The sequence below is a fragment of the Syzygium oleosum genome, unplaced genomic scaffold (genome assembly GCF_021117445.2).
Source record: "Syzygium oleosum isolate NSW1041296 unplaced genomic scaffold, Sole_v2.1 Sole_v2.11, whole genome shotgun sequence".
NCBI classification, from domain to species: Eukaryota; Viridiplantae; Streptophyta; class Magnoliopsida; order Myrtales; family Myrtaceae; genus Syzygium; species Syzygium oleosum.
Window position 1 is genome coordinate 1,024,498 of NW_026607495.1, and position 22,874 is coordinate 1,047,371.

At 41.0% G+C, this 22,874-nt stretch overlaps 1 protein-coding gene across 1 annotated transcript; it reads right to left on the reverse strand.

Annotated features, from left to right (window-relative positions):
* Positions 1-9,213: 9,213 nt before the first annotated feature.
* On the reverse strand, positions 9,214-10,320 carry LOC130139370 (uncharacterized). The gene is made up of 2 exons (XM_056316183.1): positions 9,898-10,320; positions 9,214-9,349 (listed from the first exon to the last, which is right to left on the reverse strand). The coding sequence occupies exons 1-2, from the start codon at positions 10,187-10,189 to the stop codon at positions 9,312-9,314; spliced, it is 330 nt and encodes a 109-aa protein (XP_056172158.1). The 5' UTR covers positions 10,190-10,320; the 3' UTR covers positions 9,214-9,311.
* Positions 10,321-22,874: the final 12,554 nt, after the last annotated feature.

Sequence of the window (22,874 nt, forward strand, 5' to 3'; positions counted from 1 at the left end):
GATGATAAGGTATGTGCTTTGACTCTACTCTCCTTATTACTTGATAGTTGGAATACTATTTTTACTATTGTCGGTAATTACTCTACGTCTAGAAGCTTGACGTTTCATGAGGTGCAATTTGATTCTGAATGAGGACATCCATAAGAAAGAATCTGGTGAAACTATGTTTGCAGGTTTAATAGGTGAAGGTAAAGGAAGAATTAATACTTGTATTAATAAGAGTAGAGTGAGCCTAAATAGATGTAGTAGTCTATGATAGGTGTTATTATTTGTTGGAATTGTGGCATAAGGGAGCATATTAAAAGGGATTGGTTTAAGCACTAGAACAATAAAGGTAAAGAAATTAAAGTTAAGTCTACCGATGATATTGCCGCAATAGCTAATAATTACTCGGATAGTGTTGATTATGCCTTATTTATAATTAAGGATTCCTCGTTTGGTGAATGGATTATGGATTTTGGTTGCTTGTTTCACGGTACATTAAACAAGAACCAGTTTACTACCTCTCAGTGCATGAATAGTGGTAAAGTGCCGTTGGAGAACAAAGTGAGTGAGATGATGTGATCGTTGGCGATGACAGAATCAGAATGCATGACGCCCGTGAGAATATTGACTGGATTGAGGCATGTTTTGTGGTTGAAGAACCTAATTTCTTAAAATCTAGGTGTCGCTATATTCTAGAAGGTGGAATTCTAAAGGTCGTTCGAAGTGCCCTGGTGACAATGAGTGGAATCAAGCATAGTGAACTATATGAGCTTCAAGGGGAGACAGTGACGAATTTCTCGATGGAGACACCGGATGCATCTGCTCAACAGTCTGTATTGTGGCATATGCGTTTAGGATACAATAGTGAAAGAAGCCCAAAGGCTTTAAGTGAAAGCCATCATTTGTAATTTTATGTGGCTAAGAAATTGAATGTATGTAGGTTTTGTAACTCAAGCAAATGAAGGAAAGTGCACTTCAATGCGGCTATTAGAGAGACCACGGAAATTGCAGAGTTGATATACTTGGATGTTTGCAAGCTATAACAGTTTCCATCGAGGAAGAGTGACAAATTTATGCTAACAGTTATGGACTACTATTCAAGGAAGACCTGGGTGTTTTTGCTGAGTTACATGTTTGATGTTATTGTCAAAATCAGACAGTTGAGAGCTTTGATTGAAACGAAAATTAGTAAGATGATCAAAGATGTGCTGACTGGCAATAACATGGATTTCTACTTGTAGTTGTTAATGAATTATACAAGGAAAAAGGACATAGTGAGACACCGCACTAGTTCCAGGGAGCCATATTAGATTGTAGAGTTGATCGACAAGATGTTATTATAGATGGCCCATAAAATACTCTCCAGTGTTGGTATGGCTAGGAAATTCTTAATAGATGTGCTTAGTACAGTGAGCTACTTGATGAATAAATTCCCATCAACTGCGATCGGATGTTCGACTCTTGAGAAAGTTTAGTCAGATAACTTTATTTATTATTTTCTTATAATATTTGGTTGCATGTATAATGTTTGTTGGACTAGTCAAATGTATTATCTCCGCTCCCTTGCAACATGTTTGAGAAAGTGTAGTCACATAATATTTTTTTTAAAAATATTTGGTGACCGGAATTGAATTTATTGTGCTCGATCGCTTATTTTGGCAACATGCTTGATGATCAGTCCATCCAATTTGAGTTCCATGTAGTGAGTGAAGCATTAGGGCGTATAAACGACACAGTTTCAGCCTAGCACAGTCACCAATGGATACTCTTGAAATCAAAGCACATGTGCAATTAATTGTCGAAACCAAATTAAATGCAAAAACAATAATCAAAGGACCGAAATCACATGGGGAAAACGATAGCTTAAGGAGCAAAACATCTTTCTTTAGTAGTATGGAATGTGATTTGTTGAAATTCTCTTAGTAATGGAAGGTAAAGAAGGTGCAATATGTTTTTTAATAAAGCATCAAGGCCGCCGTGTGCATGCCTCCAACGTAGGTGATGTTATACCATGGACGTCATGAGTTCAGCGCATGCTTTTTCTAATATGAAACATCAAAATGACTTGAAATAATACTATGAACCTTTAAGTTCTTTGTCTTTGTCCTCTATTGAACTAACGTAGGAATCTTCACGTTTCACTATTTAGAGGAGGTGAACTGGTTCAGAAGGCAATTCATCTCGTTAGTTCAAGAAAGATGGCAGAGTAGGTGCAACATCCGCCTCCACTTTAGCTTGCCTCTCTCTTATTAGTAGCTTATGACTGTGACTTGTTATGAATTTGGCTAATTTTGTTGTGCTTCCTGGCAATATGATAGGTCACGATAATGGTGATCAAAGTGGATCTTCAGTGTGGTCGCTGTTACAAGAAGATCCAGAAAATTCTGTGTGAGATCCCACGTGAGTCCCTCGCCTTTACCTTAGTTAACCATTATCATATCGATGAAACTGATGCTGATGATCTTTATTCTTTTAGTGATTATGAGAAGATGAAATTCGAACAATGTTATCGAATGTGTCATGTTCAAAATGATTTCTAGTTCCGCTGGTTTATGACTCACTTCTTTTCCTTTCCTCTCCTTTCTCTCAAAAGTGCATGCATCAGTTCTATTGTGTAGTACATCTTTACTTACTATATACAACGAATAACACGAACTGTTCGTGCGTGATATGTGGAGTTATTACAACTTTGTGAATGCAGAAGTAAAAGACCGAACCTTCAGAGAAAATATTGGCTAGGACTGTCTTGCCATGTCATCGCTAAGACAGGTCACCCAAAATTCGACACGTTACCTTCGGGAACCATCATCAGAAATTTTCAAAAATTCAACTGCCCTCTCTCTCCATATGTTTCTCCGTTCGAGAAAATATTGGCTAGGCCTCTCTCCTCTCCTCTCTCCTCTCTCTCGTTTTCTTCGTTCTTTCCATTTCATCAGAAAGAAGACATTTCCTCTCTCCAACAAAGCGAAGGCTTTCAAATTATTTTGAAATCGTGATTTCGCTCTCGTCGGCGTTCCTAGTTGCTCCGACGCTCGCTCCGTCGCATCGCGTTGTTGCTGCTTCGGGCGCTCCTTGCTCCCTGCCGTCGCCAACGAAACAAAGGTTTGTGTCCCTCATCATCATCAATGCTCAGTGACCACAAAAAAAAAAAAGCCCCTAGCCCCTCGCTCGACCCTAGCTTGAACGTGACTCGTTCCCTTGGCTTTCATAGGTTTTGCGTGTGAGATTTTGTGGGACCATTGCCAACTGTTCTAAAAGCTTAAGCTGTTAGATGAATGTGTGGTTTAATATTTAATTATTCTAAAACTTCCCCTCACGCTTAGTCTGGTCTTTTTGCCTAGTACTAAGCATGGTCATATTTAATTAGGAAGGCAAATGGGGCTTGGAAAGATTTGAACTCAGGACCTTCAGCTCTGATACCATATGAGATTTTGTAGGACCACTGCCAGCTGTTTTAAAAGCTTAAGCTGTTAGATGAAGAAGTGGTTTAATATTTAATTATTCTAATACTGCGAACATCAGAGTGGGCCTCGCTCAGCAAGATGCGCCTTTCACCGTCCCTCATTGCATCGCCCGGTACACCAGCCAGGTGCCCAAGCAAAACGTGCAAGATCGTGACGTTCTTTCTTTTGTTTGGGTTTTTCGTGTGTGTTTGGTTTTGGCTTTGTGGGGTTGATGGTTTGTGTTGAGCTGCGTCTTCTGAATTCGTTGGGTTTCCTTCCACTTTTTTTGTTGTCTTGGAGTTTTTAGATGCTCAATTCTCAAGTCCCTCGCTCAAACCTAGCGCGAACGAGTCATTGTTTCCTGATGCATTTGTTTTCAATACATTCCAATGACTGTTACTATGTCCTTGGTGTTGCATAGCTTGGTAATCCTTGTGGTTTGCGCCTATTCATTTAGAGTTACATACACAATTGTTAGTTGCTAGTGTCAAGCATGGAATAATGAGAACTTGAACATAGAGAGTGCAAGCAAATCAGGTAATTGAAATAAAAAGACATATGACAGATGTATATCAGTGAGACGACGTAGAACCTGGTTGAGGTCGCGTGGCTGAAATTTGTTGCAAATTCTAATGTTCATTGTTAATGGTTTATCGTTTATAGATGTTGGAGTAGCCATAGATCCCATGGAAGCATTTTGTTACAGTTTAAGACTAATGAGGGTTTTTTTTTTGTTTTTGTTTCTGGTTTTCCTTTTTTTGGGCCTTAAACGATAAATTCATGTCTGTCATGCCCAATCAAACACTGAGATATGTTGTAAGTCTTGATTTCTTTTACCCTTTTTCCAATACTTTTAAGATGGAAAAATTTAATTCTGAGTTGGTTGAATTTGAACTTGTTATGGCATCCCTTGATGAGCCATGTGTATTTGTCGGGTGATCACAAGGATTTCTGCTGTTTAGGCATGTCCTGCCATTGATTATGCTTAAAATCTGTTTTTTAGGTTGTAGATGACCTCCGTGCTTAGGGTATTCTTCTAGTGTTTCTTTACTTCTTTACGGTTAATGTTAATGGTTGTTACGGATTTGCCGAAATATTGCTTTTCCCAATGGCTTTTAGAGATAGGTCAGTTCTCTGCATTTGTGAGGTTCTGTGGATGGCCACTTCAGATAAGAATTCTTGCTTATGATTTCATGATTTTGATTCTGCATGTCATGAAGATTTATGAAGTAAAATCTTCATCCATTATCCTGTTTAGTAAATTGCTGCACTATGAACAGGTGATTCCAAATGCGGGACATTCTGCTAATGAACATGGCATAGCAGCAGAGCTTGTGGGTGCAAATGAGAAGCTCAAGAATATTGTGAAGAACCGAGGATAGTGAATTTTGAGTAAGATGCGCACGACAGGGTATAAGCAATTTTCTCACCTACCTCAGTGGAACAATCTTGATGTTGATGCATCCAGAAATGGAAGGTGGTTGCAAATAAATTGAAGATGGTTTGGTGCAATGGCTAGTAGACTTTTAACATGCTTCCTTGTGTTTCACGTTTTATGCTTTCATATGTGCCAAATGCCCCACCAAAGCATGATTTATTTTGCACATATAATTTAAAATCGCTAGTTGACTTGGAATGTCAAGGATATGCACAATTTGCTTGCAAATGAGCAGTATAGTAGCATAACTTGAACCTGATGGTCACAATGTTATTTGCAAAGAGGTCCGTGGAGTGTTTGCTGCACAAATAGTTTGTTAATCTCATTTTTCATAGTCACCTGGAAGTCACTTCAGCCATTTGAGCTTCAAAACTATGCCAGGAAATAGCATTTTGAACTCATTGCAAAATAAGCAAGATTCTATTGATGTTATTGGGAATTTTCAGCGTGTTTATCCTGTTACAATTGATAATAAGTGTACACAATTGATACATAGCTCCTAAAAGAGACAAGTCTAGATTGCCTGAAAGTTGTTATATGGTGTTGGTTGGACAAGAATTCTTGTATATATGCGTCAAGTTGTGCAGAAGAGATTATAGAGTGTGTGGTGTATCGGTAGAGTTCCATTACAACCACAAGACCCTTGATTAGGTTTTCAATGAATTTCTAGAGGAATGGTTCACGCTAATTATCACAACACATAAGCAGGAAATTTGTATTCATAACACCCTAGCCCTCGCTGAGTACCAATAGATATTTCACACTAAGATCGAGCAATAAGATGCACATTTGCTTATATTAAAGTAGGGAAAGGTTCATGGCAAAGAGAAAAAGAAATAGGAGAAAGTATGAAAAGGTGATGCTTCTTCACCACAATGGTTGTGATCATTTTTCGTTTTTCGCATCCAGGTTACTAATGAACGTTAAAAAAAAATGCTACCTTACCCATCTTCACTGGGCTAACGTTGTCTAAGAAACAAAAAGGAATATATTCATTATAAGCTAGCCCAGTCGAATAACAGCAAACATTTCACGCTGAGATTGAGCAATAAGGCACATTGCTTAGTTTAAAGTAGTAAAAGGTTGATGCTACTTTGCAACAATGGTCATGAAAAAACGATCCTTTACCAATCATCTATAAGAAGCTAAATGCCTTGAAAAACCAAATTTGACAACGAATAGTAAACTCTCCGATCCACATACAATTAGAATGCGGGGTAGAATGGGCTTCGATAATTGCCCTGTAGAAAAAGACTCTCCTTTTTGTATTCAATGAATATGTTTTCTGTACATTTACAATGCTCAATCCTGTTATATATATAGGACATATGAAAACCCTAATTAAGAGATATACAATAGGAAGGATTCTATACTAAGAAGAAATATATACAATAAAAATGCCTAACAAATAGGCTAAAATAGCTCACGACCACACTCCCCCTCAAGTAGGTGCAAAGATGTCTTTGATACCCGACTTGATAAGTGAGCAATGAAATTCTCTACTTGATGAGCCTTTGTCAATATATCGCCTAACCGGTCTTCGAGACTTGACAAATGGTAACTGGATCACTTTTGCCTCCAAATTCTCTTTGATGAAATGTCTATCAATCTCAACATGTTTGGTTCTATCATACTGAACTGGATTATGAGCAATATTTATGGCTGCTTTACTATCACAAAACAATTTGATTTCCAAACCTGGTCGATACCCGAGCTCAGTTAGCAGCTTCCGAAGCCATAGAAGTTCGCATAACCCCTTTGCTACACCTCTGAATTCAGCTTCTGCACTAGACCGAGCTACAACCTTTTGTTTCTTACTTCTCCATGTAACAAGGTTGCCTCCCACAAATGTAAGATACCCTGATGTAGACCTCCTGTCTGTCACACTTGCAGCCCAATCTGTATCTGTGTAACCTTCTATTTCAAGGTGGCCATTCTTTGCAAATAGCAACCCCTTTCCTGGGGCTAACTTAAAATATCGAATGATGCGCCACACAGCACTCATATGATCCTCACTAGGTGCATGCATGAACTGACTCACCACACTTACTGCATGAGCAATATCAGGACGTGTATGTGATAAGTAAATCAATCGACCTACTAACTTTTGGTATTTCTCTTTATTAGTAGGCGTCTGATCAGGGTACTCTCCAAGCTTACAGTTTTGTACCATAGGAGTGTCTGCAGGCTTGCAATCTAGCATGCCAACTTCGGTCAAAAGATCAAGAACATACTTCCGCTGAGACAAGTAAATCCCTTCCTTCGACCTAGCAACCTCGATTCCCAGGAAATATTTCAGACCTCCCAAGTTCTTCATCTCAAACTCCCTAGATAATAATTCCTGCAGTCTCATAATCTCTACACTATCATTGCCTGTAATAATCATGTCGTCTACATATATGATAAGAGCTGTCATTCTTCCTTGAGTACCTTTTAAGAACAAAGTATGATCTGAGTTACTTTGGGAGTATCCATACCCTTTCAAAGCTGAGCTAAAGCGACCAAACCATGCATGAAGGGACTGCTTCAACCCATACAATGATCTTTCCAGCTTATAGACCATGTTCGGCTTATCTGCGCATCTGTATCCAGGTGGAAGCTCCATATAGATCTCCTCCTCTAAATCTCCATGAAGAAATGCATTCTTCACATCAAATTGATGCAAAGGCCAATCCAAGTTTGTAGCCAGAGATAACAACACTCTTATAGTGTCTAACTTTGCAACTGGAGAGAATGTTTCCTGATAATCCACCCCATAAGTCTGTGTATACCTTTTAGCTACCAGTCGCACCTTATACCTCTCAATAGTGCCGTCTGCCTTATGTTTGACTATGAACACCCACCTACATCCAACCGGCTTTTTATCATTTGGTAGTTCCACAAGTTTCCAAGTTCGATTTTTCTCCAACGCCTCCATCTCTGCCTCCATCGCTTGAAGCCATTTCGGATCCTTCATGGCTTCTTCAACCTTGTTTGGAACTTGAACTGAGGAAATCGTAAACACGAAGGCTTGTAGTGGTGTGGACAGCCTCTTGGCAGACACATAGTCTGCAATAGGGTATCGAGACCGGCGGTCCTCTACATCTGGAGAATATCGATTTGGTGGTTTACCCCTATTATGCCTATCGGGTAGCTTATAACCAGTAAGCACATCAGTATCTTCAAAAGAATCAAGTACAGTAGAAGTACTTACCTCAGGTACATTCTCAGGAGCTTGGAGTGGTACTGAAGAGGGCGAAGACAAGGAGGGCTGTTGCAGCTTTGCATCTGTTGACACTTGTTCGGACCCATGCAGTAATTCAGTGTTGTCTGGTCGTGCAGCCTCAGAATCCTCAGAATCATGCGGCAATAGCTCAAAATTCTCAGCCTCAGCAACCTCAGAATCACGTGGCCATGCGCACCCATCCATTGCTCCTGCAATTCCTACCTCCCACCAATGTCTGGTTCTACAACTAGTCTCCCCCTGAACAGGGCACTGGGGAGAAGGAAAATAGGACTCTGTCTCGATAAATGTTACATCCATGGTGACATACGTGTGCTTCCCGGCAAGATCATAACACCGATACCCTTTCTGAGAAGGGCCATAACCAAGAAACACACATTTGACTGCACAAGGGTCAAGTTTGGTCCGCTGATTTTTGTGAAGATGGACATAAGCGACACACCCAAACACCTTAGGAGGCAATGTAAGAACCGAAGGAAGAGACACATGGGCAGCAAGTGCTTGCATTGGCGTACGATAGCTCAAAATGCGGGAAGGCATGCGATTCAACAAATAAGCAGCTATGACTACGGCAGAATCCCAAAAACGATGGGGAACATGGCTACCCTCCAAGAGTGCTCGAGTGGTTTCAAGAAGATGGCGATTCTTACGCTCAGCAACACCATTCTGCTGAGGAGTCTGAGGGCAAGAAGTTTCATGTATCAAACCATGTTCTTGAAAATAAGCTGCAAGAGGTTTACTTAAGTATTCGCCACCATTATCAGATCTGAGAACCTGAAGTTTGGCCCCAAACTGAGTCTGAATCATACGGTGGAAAGTCTGAAAGATAGCTTCAGCCTCATTCTTATGTTTCATCAAATATAGCCAAGTCATACGTGTGCAATCATCAACAAAGATGATAAACCATCGAAACCCAGATACAGTAGTAATAGGAGACGCACCCCATACATCAGAATGAATTAAGGAAAAAGGAGTAGAACTTATATTCAAACTGGGAGGAAAACAAGTGCGATGGCTCTTTGCCAAAATACATGTATCACACTGAAAACTAGAGTTTGATAGACCATGAAATAACTTGGGAAACAATTGCCGTAAATACCCAAAGGATGGGTGACCTAACCGACGGTGCTATAACCAAAGTTCCTTCTCTTGAGCTAACTGTCCACGAGAATGATAGGTCCGTCCAGAAGTAATTTCATCCACGAAATACAGCCCCTCCCTCTTAGTACCACGCCCAATAATCTCCTTCGTGAGAATGTCCTGAAACAGGCAAAAATCAAGGTACATAAGCACAACACAGTTCAACTCACTAGTAAGCTGTCCAACTGATAACAGACGATTAGACAATGAAGGAACAAGTAAGGTATGAGATAGAGAGATAGAAGGTGTGACAGACACACGTCCAGCAGCCGTCACAGGAAAGCTATGTCCATTAGCATTGTAAATATGATCTCGACATGGTGTAGTAGATGTAAGAAGGTCACCAGATTCCGGAGTCATATGATCTGTAGCGCCAGAATCAATTATCCACCCATGATGACCATCACCATGTCCATTAGCAAAGACAAACCCACAATTACCTTCAAGAGATTCGGCATTATCATATTCAAACTCCATGGAAATTAATGACAAGCTGCTAGTCACTAAGGAGGCTTGCCCTCCATTATGCCCCTTTTGGGAGCCTAGTTTCTTCTTCTTGGTCTGAAAATCATCCCACCAGTCCGGATAACCATGCAGTTTAAAACAAGATGCTGCTGTATGCTTAGGATTCCCACAGTGAGAGCATCCCTCGGATTGAATTGGCATACCAGGTTTAGGGCGAGGTCCCCGGGCAGAAAGCACTAACTGATCACCCTTGCCCCGCTGTGACACCATAGCGGAACCAGAGGTGACCTCAACAGGAGTGGAGAGCATGACAGATTGGCGCATATCCTCTCGCCTGACTCGGGCATAAGCTTGCTCAATAGTGGGAAATGGATCCATCTTCATAACATCAGCACGAACATTATCCAGGCGGTCATCGAGACCATCCAAAAAAGTATAAACTCGATCTTCATGGACAATGGCATTGTACCTCAGAATATCGGCCGGACATTGCATAGGATTAGGACGGCGGAAATCAATCTCACGCCAGAGCCCTTGAAGATCATTGTAATATTTCTCGATGGGTCCACCGCCTTACTTCAATCGAGAAACCTGCCTCTTAATATCATAGATTTGGGAGGTGTCAGATCCATAAAAAAAGGTCGTTGCCACAGCATCCCATACGGCTCTGGCAGTAGGAAACCGAATAAAGTTTGGTATCAAGGCTGGGTCTATAGAATTGATAAGCCAACCTTTCACCGTAGAATCATCGGTCTTCCATTGTCTAAAAGACGGATATGTAGGAGGGGGCTCAGGAGAATCACCATTCAAATAGCCCAGTTTGTCTTTGCCCGAGACATACATCTCAACAACCTGGGACCATACGCCATAATTTTTGCCATCAAGCTTGACAGCAATCGGTGCAACAAGAGGTTCAACGTGCGGCGGCGCGGCCTGCTGGGTCAAGAGCTGCTTCATCGCAGCGGTCAAGTCTGCCAGAATGGCAGTAGTAGAGGCACTAGCATCCGCTTGGTCAGTTGCAACACTCAGCTGTTCGTCGGCCATGAGATCAGCTTCGCAAACTGAATTGCGATGAAGAAGATCGAGTAAGACGCACGTCGGACGGCGTAATAGAGAAAGAAAGCGAGCCCAAACTATAGCGGGACCGCTGTAGTCGATGATTGGCGTACAGTACCCCAAGGATCAAACCCTAGGGCTCTGATACCATGTAGAAAAAGACTCTCCTTTTTGTATTCAATGAATATGTTTTCTGTACATTTACAATGCTCAATCCTGTTATATATATAGGACATATGAAAACTCTAATTAGGAGATATACAATAGGAAGGATTCTATACTTCGAAGAAATATATACAATAAAAATGCCTAACAAATAGGCTAAAATAGCTCACGACCACATGCCCGACATATAAAAATTATACGGTCATTTTTACGCATTCCCTGGACCGCAACACTGTAGGGGCAAGGTTCTTTTGCTGTTTCGAAATAGTGTATCTATGAGGAGTAGATGCAGCCATTTTCTGTCCGACTTCTCTATGAAAAGTGCTAGATTCAGGAGCTCTGATCTTCTACTACATGTCAGTAAAAGAATTTCAACCACGTTAGTGTTGCTAGGGTCGAGCGAGGGGCTAGGGGCTTTTTTTTTTTGGTCACTGAGTATTGATGACGACGAGGGACACAAACCTTTGCTTCATCGGCAACTCGTTGGCAACGACGGGGAACAAGGAGCGCCTGAAGCAGCAACAACGCGATGCGACAGAGCGAGCGCCGGAGCAACCAGGAATGCCGACGAGAGCGAAATTTGAGAGCGAAATCACGATTTCAAAATAATTTGAAAGCCTTCACTTTGCTGGAGAGAGGAAATGTCTTCTTTTAGATGAGACGAAAAGAACGAAGAAGATGAGAGAGAGGAGAGAGGAGAGGAGAGAGGCCTAGCCAATATTTTCTCGAACGGAGATCCAAACAGAGAAACAGATGGAAAGAGAGAGGAGCTGAATTTTTGAAAACTTCTGATGGTGGGTCCCGAAGGCCATGTGTCGAATTTTGGGTGGACTGTCTCAGCGATGACGTGGCAAGACAGTCCTAGCCAATATTTTCTCGAACCTTCAACCAGAAACAAAACACAGTGATGATCACATTGGTGTGTTGTAGCCCCGAGAAGGTCCGACAGAAGATATGTTGCAAGGGAGGAGAGATCATTCTAGGCATTGACATTATGCCCCCCAAGCAAGACAAAGGGGTGCAAAAACCGAATCCAGGTACAACGGATCCATCCCCTCAAGGACCACGTCCTCCACCCATTCCCCCTCCATCGGCGTCAGGTTACCTGCCAGTGTGTAGGATGGGCGGGTTGTATGTTTGTCCCCTGTGTCATAATTGGGCTTGCGATTGGTTCTGTCCATGCAACTATCACTACAGGAGGCCATCATGGCCGATGTGCCATGATAGGTCGGGAGGCCGGCCTACGAGTGCAAATGCGGGAGGCCACCAATGTGCCCTGATGGGTGTGGGAGGCCGGCCTACAAGTGCAAAAGTTCGTGCTTACTTATGTAAGCCGGTTTCGTCGTACTTGTTGAAACATGGTTTTCATTTCCATAGGTTGGGATTTTCACGAGATATCTTAAATAATGATGTGGACCTTCTACACGTACCATAGCCCATTCGGTACCCCACTAAATATTAACCATCGGTTTATGAGAATGATATTTTATTGACATTTTAAATTTATCGAGTCACCGAGAGGAGCATGGTATGGGGTAGAGTGTCTTTCCATTAGATATATGCAAACTTTGTTAGATCTTCATTATGTGTGCGCAAGAAGTTTGATGAGCCGAAAAGTGTCCCAGTCGATGAAATACTTTTCACCGAAAATTAGCTTTCAGTTCTATTAAGAGGTGATAGATTCCGTGGCGATTCCAGACAGGAGTCTCAATAGATCACACGGAACATATATGCTTTGTCGGAATCTAATCAATGACGAAGTACAAAACACTTTGCCGAAATTTAATCGATGACAAAGTGTGATGATAAAGATACAACGTCAAAATTTAATCGACGTCGATGATATGAAAACAACAACTAAGATACATGCCGGATTTTAATCGATGACGATGAAGTATCTGAAACTACGTCTAGAGTACGGGAATTTAAATTGCAGAAAAATAAAGATAAAGATAAATTTGCGAGAACATTGAGTACTTTGATTGATTGAAAGGGCTTTACAAAGAGTACACTGAGGCTATTTATAACCCTTACAAACGGTGGTTACACATGGCGGTGACTAAATTTGAAAGAAAAAATAACTCCCTTTTAGTGGTTACTGGAAGTTACTTCGTGAAAGAAAATGACATAACCAACCAATGGTAATCTTCGTGTCGATTGCTCACTGCCGATATCGATGACTTTGTCGAGAAACTATAAGACTGTCGTCGATAACTTCACGTTGTGTTGTCGATGACTTCACTGTTAAGTTGTTGATTTCCTTCAAGTTATCGGTAATTTGTTTATAAATAACCAAACTCTGCTCTCATTAGCTAATTTTATCACTTGTCGATAATAACCAAAAGTGGATCATTTTTGTGTAAACATATGCCCCATTTAAAAGAAATTAATGATTTATGAATCATTTGATTCTTTTATATTAGATAATCATGAGTCATCATGTGCCCTTTTGTCATCGGTAAATGCAATTTTTCTTTGCTAAATGTTATCTTGATCAGATTCAGCATCTGACATGTTTTTTCACAAAAGTCACGTCTTGCGTAATATCTTCATGTGGCCCTTTATCTCTGCCCTTAAGTAATTGCTCATACTTACACACTTGTAATGCCAATTGAAATAAATCGGCAAAGTTTTGGCCTTCTTTCTAGTCTTTTTTAATCTAGCAATAGACTAATCAACCAACTTATTATTATATTGATAGAGTGTGGCCAAATCAACAATCAATACCTTAGAATCATTTTATATACTTAAGAATGGAATTATCTCTCCATCTCTGTCCAATTGCACATCGAATTAAGTGGTAAATCAATGACCAGGTAAAAGCAGTTTTCAACGAAGACCAAGGAAATAACCTAAGTCTTAAAAACTCATTTTTCCCTACTCCTCCTCATTGGGCTACAAATTGACCAATGTGTTCAATAATCAATCGTTCAGCTTTGTTAGTAAAAATGGAAAATTTAGGGATTCAAAGCCTTTTGGAAATGGCCAGTTATCCATCCATTCAGGATGTGACTTCCTACAAACAGGTATGATAACACCCATGTCTAACCCCAAACGTTGTCGAACTTATTCGACAAACTGTGCTAGGTTCAATTGTGGATTTGGTTTGATCATTTTTCCCTCTAGGTGGTAACGCTGGTCTTGCCAGATTCTCAACGTTAATAGGTATGTTAGGCCTAATAGGAATATTCACATTGAGTGGAACTGGCCTTATATCTTTAACATTTGGCAATTATGGCATGTTGACCATTTTGAGTTTCCAATTATTGTCACCAATTTGGTTATTTTGACCAACATTAGCCTGATTATTCTCATCAATGTGACATTGATTAGAAAATTCAAGCCTTTGGATAATTCTTATTGGGAGTTGGCTACTCTAACCAATATTGTTGGCATCAATAAATGAAGAGGGAATAGGAACGTACCTTGTTACCACTGGATTTGATAGTGGTGGTTGATTGAATGATCTTAGCCTCGAGAAAACATCATTCATGACATTGAGAATGATTAGCTTGATCACGTGTGATATGTGACTTACAATGTAATTGGCTAAATCGTTCCACTTAATCTCTTCATAGTGGCCAACACTCGACTGATCTTCAGTGAGACGTTGGGAAAAATCTTGCATTGGCATTCTTCTACCTTCGGTTAACGGCTGAAGATCCGAAGTACGCAGACCTATCACTACCATTGGGATAATTACCTGCAGCATTGTTGGCTCTAGATGATTCCTTGTTCTCAGCAGTGAATTTCCTCAAATTGAACCACAAGTTTACCCACCAGGCATGCAAAAAAGATGTTTCATCGAAAAGTGTCCTAATCGACTAAATTGGTTCTTTGGTTTTATTAAGAGGAGACGGATTCTGTGGCGATTCTGAACAGGAGTCTCAATGAATTACAAGGAATATATATGCTTTGTAGGAACTTAATCGACGACGAAGTACAAAACACTTTGCCGGAATTTAATTGACGATAAAGTGAGATGATAAAGATATAATGTCACGACCCGAACCCTATCGAGCTCGTGCCATCCGCCACTGGTCGATTTTGCGACATCCGAGGATATATCGCCGACCTCAAATACGATCATCAGAGATTTAAATCGTCAGCGGGAACCACAAATCACCCGGACAATTAAATTGGGGAGAATATTCAGGGAGAATACACATATTTCTTTTCATTACCCACTTATAAAATATTCACAACTTACAACCGCCACAATTTACAACCATCGCATACACTTGCACACCGTATTACAAACCATCGATATACCAAAAAGATCGATGACCTGGCTTTCTATCCCCAAAAATGTTACTTTCCAAAAACCTACTAGGAACCCCTGAACTAACCCTTACGCCCCTTGCTAGGCGTCCATTCTGAGTCTGACTCATCATCACCAGAATCTGAACTCCCTTGATCCAATTGCTCCTCCGAAGACTCCGGCTCCACCTCAATCACAATCGGATGATCAATGTCACTCGACTCAGCTGGAGCTGCATTCTGATACTCCTCGGCCAGAAAATCAAAGAAATTGTACTCCGGCACGAAATTGGGGTCAATATATTCCTCAAACGGGAGTATATATTTCGGGTCTCCTACCGGCTCTTCCGACTCCTCAGACTCGCCATCAGGCTCTACCTCGGGCTCCACTTCGGGCTCCACTTCCTCTAGTTCCTCCTCGGGGATCGGTTCCAAATCGATGTCCATTGGATCGTCTTCAGCTTGCGACGCTTTAGGCTCGGGTTCATGCTCAGCCTCTAAAGATCCCTGAGCTACGGGCGCTGAATGCAAACCAGACTGAGCTAAACTAGTATCCACACTAGTCAATTCTTCGTCTATCAGGGGTATGGCAGAAGGGTCCCAATCCCCAACCAAATCAAACGGAACGTCAAAACCCCTAACGGGCCCGAACTCATCCTCGTCAGCATCCCGGAAGAACCAGGCAGTATATACATGGGTCTCCCACAAAGGTAGTCCTACCTCTACAAATACGGTAGTAGTATACCTAATCCAGGTCATGTTATCGGGCATAGGGAATTCTGCAACATCGATCTCGGTGTGCACTGGTACCCCAAAATGCACTGGTGGCGGTGGTGGAGGATTCATGAGTCCTGTCGGGGTTCTGAAATTTTTGGTTGAAACAACCGTGAGAACACTTCTTAGTAAGTTCACCCCTAAACCCCACCTAGACTATCACGTACCTCCAGACAATCACCCAACACGCAATCACACACATACCATTATCACATAGCAGGCACATCAGCACAATCACAAGTATGCACAATTTTCATGTCATGCACTCATTCCGTTCTCATCATATCTCATCCACATTCCTCGCCAGTGACCCGCGCACACGTACACGCCTCAGGTACACTGCGACCTCTTTTCACATCACTTCCGGGCCCGCGTAAACGTACACGCCTCAGGCCATGTTTCTTGCCCGTGTAAACGTACACGCCTCAAGCTCAACACCCGCCACCTACTATGCAACCCGCGTTAAAGTACACGCCTCGGGCTGGTAGTCTTCCGATAATCACACATGCCATTTCATATTCACTTTCTTATTTATGCACATGCTCAACAAGCATTTGCCACACACAATTGGCCCTTCACACGCGGCCTGTGCACGCATTAATTGCACGAAATCCATGCACACTCAGCATTCAACATGGCCAGTAATAATAATTAAAATAGTCTGGCCCACGCGTGCGCCCAACATGCATAATTAAATCAACCAATTGCACAATCACACATTCAATTTCACCATCCCAACTCAATTATATTCCAAACGCACAATAAACACAGAAATCGCTATTTTTCTCTAACCAAATCGATTCCGGTCCTTCACGGGACTTTTTCACCATAAATTCCCGATTCTAAAAATCCAACTTGCATCTCGATCGGCCCATCACGGCCCCATGAACAGTAGACCACAGTCACTGTTATCCTCTAATTTCCAATAAATATTGCCCGAATTAATTCTTAAGGCCCGCCACAAAATTTCCTTTCCTAATTCATGCAATTCCACACCTAACTTATACCAGATTTCGCCCAAAAATCGCCCGTTGATATCCGAAGTCCTAAGTTGGGTTTATAGCACGACTTACCCGCGTTCTAGACTATCGCGGCTAGAACGGAGCGGCGGCGCTCAATCGGGAACGGCGGCGACGATGAACGGCTCCGGCGGCGGCGATCGGCTTGAGGCGGACGGCGGCTGCTCACAGTGGGGGCGGCTGGGTCCACGGGGGAGAGAGGGGAGAGAGAAACCGAGAGGGAGAGGGACGGCGGGATGGGGCTGGTGGGGGCGCGGCGACGAGGACGGCGGCGATCCGGGCGGCGGCGCGGCGACGAGCGATCAAGGGGCGGCGGTCCGGCGTGGAAGAGAGGCTCACGGAGGAAAGGGTTCACGGGAGAGAGAGGGACCGAATAGGGGAGGGGAGAGGAGAGAGAGAATGGTCCAATTTGGACCTAAATAGTGCCTCTTGACCAAAATGGCAAATGACCAAATTGCCCTTGTCTAATCTTTTTAATCCAACGGTCCAGATTCGATCCAATCTTGAAATCAACTGCCCAGATCGAATCTTACCAAAAATATCCAAGGGTATACTTGTAATTTCTCAAAAAGTCCAAGGACAAAATTGTCTTTTCCAACTTTTAGGGCAAAATTACCAAAATGCCCTTGCCCTTTAAAACTAACCCTTTAGAAATCCTTAGGGGTAAAATGGTCACTTTTTCCGTTTCTCGCCGAAATCGAATTTTTCTGAAAAATCCGAAGAATTCCAGAGATGCACGTTCCAATTACAACGTCGTCCAAAGGTCCTGCTGTGACTTTCCGAATTTTCTGATGCCCCGTTTGGTCTCTAATAAAAATTTAAATTATATATACATAACGTAACTCGAGCGTTTCTCAGACTAACGGGTGGCTTTTGGGAAATTCGTCTATACGACCCGTGACTGATACTAAATCGAGTCACATACAATTTATTCAGACCGTACTGACTTCGGTTGCCAATAAAATCGCGAGGATCAATTGCTAGATCCGAGGGGCACGATCGTTTGGTATAAGTTCAGGATCATCCGTCAAGTCATTTCGCGGTCCAGCGGAATTACCCGCGATCCACTACTATGACAGTGGCGAGCTGACCCATAACTATCCTTGGATCGGCCAACAGTGGCTCAAAATATCACATCGACAATTTTATGGTCGAAAGTCCCTTTACGATTGAATTATCTTTAGTCGTACGAATTTTAAATTCCCAGTTAGCCTTTCTCTAATGGTTAGTATCCCAGGAATGATTAGTTCCGGGCGAGAATTAACTACGAGCACATTCGTAAAATAATTCATTTCATAAATCCCAAATGAGCGAAATGTCGGGATGTCACATATAACATCGAAATTTAACCGACAACGATGATCTAAAAACAGTAACTAAGATACACATCGGAATTTAATCGACAACGATAAAGTATTTGAAACTATGACTAAAGTATGGGAATTTAAATACACAAAAGTAAAGATAAAGATGAATTTGCCAAAACGTTGAGTTTTATGATTGATTGAAAGGGGCTTTAGAAAGAGTACACTTGGGGTATTGATAACCCTTACACATGGCAGTTATTAAATTGAAAGAAAAATAACTCCCTTTCATTGGTTATGAAGTTACTTCGCAAATGGATATGACCTAACCAACCAACGGTTATCTTCGAGTCGATTGCTTGCCATCGATATCAATGACTTTGTCGACAAACTTCAAGACTCTCATCGATAGTTTCACGTTGCGTTGTTGTTGACTTCACTAGCAAGTTGTCAATTCCCTTCGAGTTATCGGTAATTCTATTTATAAATGACCAAACTCTGCTCTTATTGACTAAATTTATCACTTGTCAGCAATAATCAAAAGTTGGTCATTTTTTTTTGTATAAACACTACCAAAGGTCTTAACTCATTACACTTGTGTATTACCTATCACCTATTATGGCCTTTAATGTTTTTGTTGATTGATACTCGTAATACATGATGTCGCGACCGACCTAGGTGTCAACACATAAGAACCATTCATTAGACATGAATAGAAAGGAGAGACCTAGACGGATAATGATAGGGATAATTATCAAAAAAAAGTCCTACATATATTGTACAAATGCCAATTCAGTCATAGACCTTCAATTTGGCCAATTTAGTCCTAAACATTTTGACCATTTATCAACGTAGTTGGCCGGAAATCGCTAACATGGACGCCGATCGTCCTCTATAACATGATTGGCTTCAATGTATAGGATGAACTCCAGAGTTCAAAAAACAAATATATATATATATATATATATATATATATAAATTTATCAGAAAATATATGTTTTGCAAATATATTGAGATCTTCATGATAGAACCCATTTTCAATAGTACATATGTTTTGAAATATTGTTTTAGAAAAGAATTTTGATTTTGGAGGGGTTGTCTTTGTAGACTGAATGACCACCTCGCTGAAAATTCTTTTTCCCATTGACTTTATGGGTGAAGGATTCAAACTTACCTTAATTTGATTAGGGTGCTGGTTATCTTTTCTTTTCCTTTCATAAAATTAGATTTTATCTCTAGAATTTCCTTTTGCATCTCAATTTAGATAAGCTTTGAGATTATGAATCTCTTGCTTCTGGTGGTTAATCACTTGATTAAGATCGTTTATGGAAATAGGTCGAGAAACAATTTTCTTTCCCCTATTGAGAATGGTAGAAAGATTATAAGGGGTATCAGATTGCTCTTTATATATATATATATATATATATATATATATATATATATATAGAGAGAGAGAGAGAGAGAGAGAGAGAGAGAGAGAGAGAGAGAGAGAGAGATAGACACTTAATTTCATATTGTTCAATGGTGTGCTCGAGAAGTATAGGATGGATTTGATTTGTGAAAAGCCAGTTTGCTCTTGTATGCTCCGAAAGCCCAGAGTGTGCGTATCCATCAAAGCACTAAGCAAAATTGTTAAGTGTCCTTCACACTTCACGATTCACCTCTTTCATAAAAAATTTCATCTACATTTACATTTTCACATATTTTATGAAACATGACCAAATAAAGATGAACATAGGGTTGTGGTCCTTCCTCTCCCCACTGTCCCTTCACCAGTAAACAATAACGAAACCCTCGATAAGGCCTCACAGTGCATGTGCCACTCCTTTAACTACCTTGTCACGAGGCCATCAACCGCAAACCTTTAGCGATAAGCCTTTGGATTAGATGGAAAAACAAAGACCAAAAGTGTCCCGCTCAAGGGAGGCAATCGAAAAATTGCCCACGAGATTGCTTATAAAGCAATCTTAATTGACCCTCCAAGTATGCTGACCCGACGCATGTTTTTGCTAATTTCTGCAAGAAATTTCTCTAGTCATTGTTAGTGCGTATCGCCCTCATTTCCATAAGTTTGTCTGCTGAAATTGGAACGAGGAAAAACGACCTAGATCTATCGAAGATTTAAGACTATTATACTAATGGTACGATTGTTTTCATTAATATCACCTAGCCATGTGCAATGTGCGATCCAAAATTTAGTGTATGAGCGGAAGTATGTCGAGTTTTTTATGCGACTGTGACATCGACACTGAAATGATAAAGCAAAAACCACAGACTAGGTTTTGCAATCGAAATCTAACATTAAGAAAAGACCAATATGAAGAAACTTTGGAAACCAGGTTGCAATCATTCATCAAAAACCAGTACAGGCATAGGGTTGTAGGAGATAGCCAGGCCGGGCCTAATCTCTTGCCTCATCACTTGGGCTCGGGCCATGAAGACAAGAGAAGAGACAAGTCTAAAACATGATTGCAAGTTTGGGCAACCAAGGGTCTAACAGTCCCCTTCATGCATAAGTTGGACTTTGACTTGAGACTAAAACGTGAAAATATATTATAGGATGGGTAAATAGGGATCTGGAAAAATCTGAAGTCAGGATCTCCTACTCAGATATCATGTAAAATTTTGTACGATTACTATTAACTGCTCTAAAAGTTTAAAGTGCTAGAAAAAGGCGTGGTTTAACATTTAAATACTCTAATAGAATCACGCTTTCAATTGAATTAAGAATGTTATTCCAAAATTTACACGTCTAAAGTAGTTGTTTCTAAATATTTGTTTTGTCTATCTCGAAATTAGAGAGGCTTAATTCCCCGAGGTGAGAGAATGAGAACTCCATTTGTGATTCCATTTATGTATGTGTGTCTGTATATATTTGTTCTTTTTTTTGGGGGTATAAATATGTGAATGTCATTAATCAGATGAAGTACAAAAGCTTAGAAGAAACCCATAGCATTTCAAAGAGACTAATTATGCGAGAAGATGGAGGAAGGAAGCCTCCATACAATAGCCAATAAAGCATTTGTGTGGGAAGGCTTACACTGTTGGTAGAGTGACGCCTTACTTCTCACAATCTTTCGTATCCTAACCAACAGAAGATGAGCCTCAATCATCTTGTTTTGAAACCGTCTGCGATTGTGTTCCATCCATATTGAGTAGATAGTCACTAAGAAAGACAGCTTGAGGAGTCTCGCCTCAAATTTTTTGCCCTTAGTGGCCCTAATCATCTATTGAAGTTCTAAATTCCAACCTCTTGCAGGACGCCAAATTCCATTTGTGCCAAAATACTACGCCATACACTGCTTGTCCAAGTGCACTCAAAGAATAAGTGGTTTCTGTCTTCTATACCAGTCATACAAAAATTACACTTAGTATCAACTAAAGACAATCATCGTTCTATGGCTACTGCTGTCGGCAGCCTATCTCTACAAACAAGCCAACCCATAAAATTATGCTTACTAATACCACTGGTCGAAATTAATTGATACCATTCCACGACCGGTTCCTCCTATCTGAATTCCTTGTATATCTCTTTGTAACAGTATGTTTGGCTAGAGATAATAGGTGTTAGAGCAAGTCTCAACCTGAGAATATATTACCAACTCCAAGCCATACTATCGTTTATGTCGAGTTGCATAATAGGAGTACCTATACATTTAATGTGATGAACCAAGTACTCCATAGGGATGAGGATGGATGATTAATGAGGTTCCAAAGCATGCGGCCCAGCAATACTTTATTCCAGAGTTTTAGATGGAGCAGGCCTAGTCCTCCCTTCTTTTTTGGTGAGCATACTACTTTCCATGCAACTTTATGGGATCTGTGAGTTTCAGCATTTCTTGCCCATAAGAACTACCTAACCTTCTTTTCAATCTCGTACATAGTTTGCTTTGGGAGGAGAAACATTTGCATCCAGTAAGTGCAAATGGAAAAAAGTACCGATTTGGCCAACTGAAGTCTTCCTGCGTAGCTGATATGATACATTCCCCACCCATCTATTTTCTAGAATATCTTTTCCGTTAGACTCTTGCAATCCGCATGTGTGAGCCTTCACGTAACAAGTGGGACACCAAGGTATCTGATGGGCAGGGTACCCGTGGAGAAAGGCGTGTGATCCAATATAAGGAGCTTTTCATCTTCAGACAACCCAGAGAAAAAGATATGGCATTTGTCTAGGTTAAACCTAAGTCCTGTAAGAGCCGCAAAATCATCAAGTGCGTCAACAAGGCAAAGGACGGAGTTCACATCCCCATGGGCAAATAAGAACAGGTCATCAGCAAAGCATAAATGAGTAATCCTTTGCGATTTGCAATGCCAATGGAACTTAAAAGATGAAGTGGCAATTTTCGCCGTGATAATTCTATTAAGGATTTCCATAAGCAGAACAAAGAGGTAGGGAGAGAGGGGGTCGCCTTGTCGTAGCCCATTAGTGCTAGCAAAATACCAAATTTGTTCACCGTTGAAGTTAAGTGAGACCCTTGGGGTAGTAATGCATTGATTTATCATATCAACCTAATATTGCGGGGTATTAACAGCTTTCAGAACCCAGAGAACAGCATCCCATTTTACCATATCATAAGCCTTCATGAGATCGATTTTGAT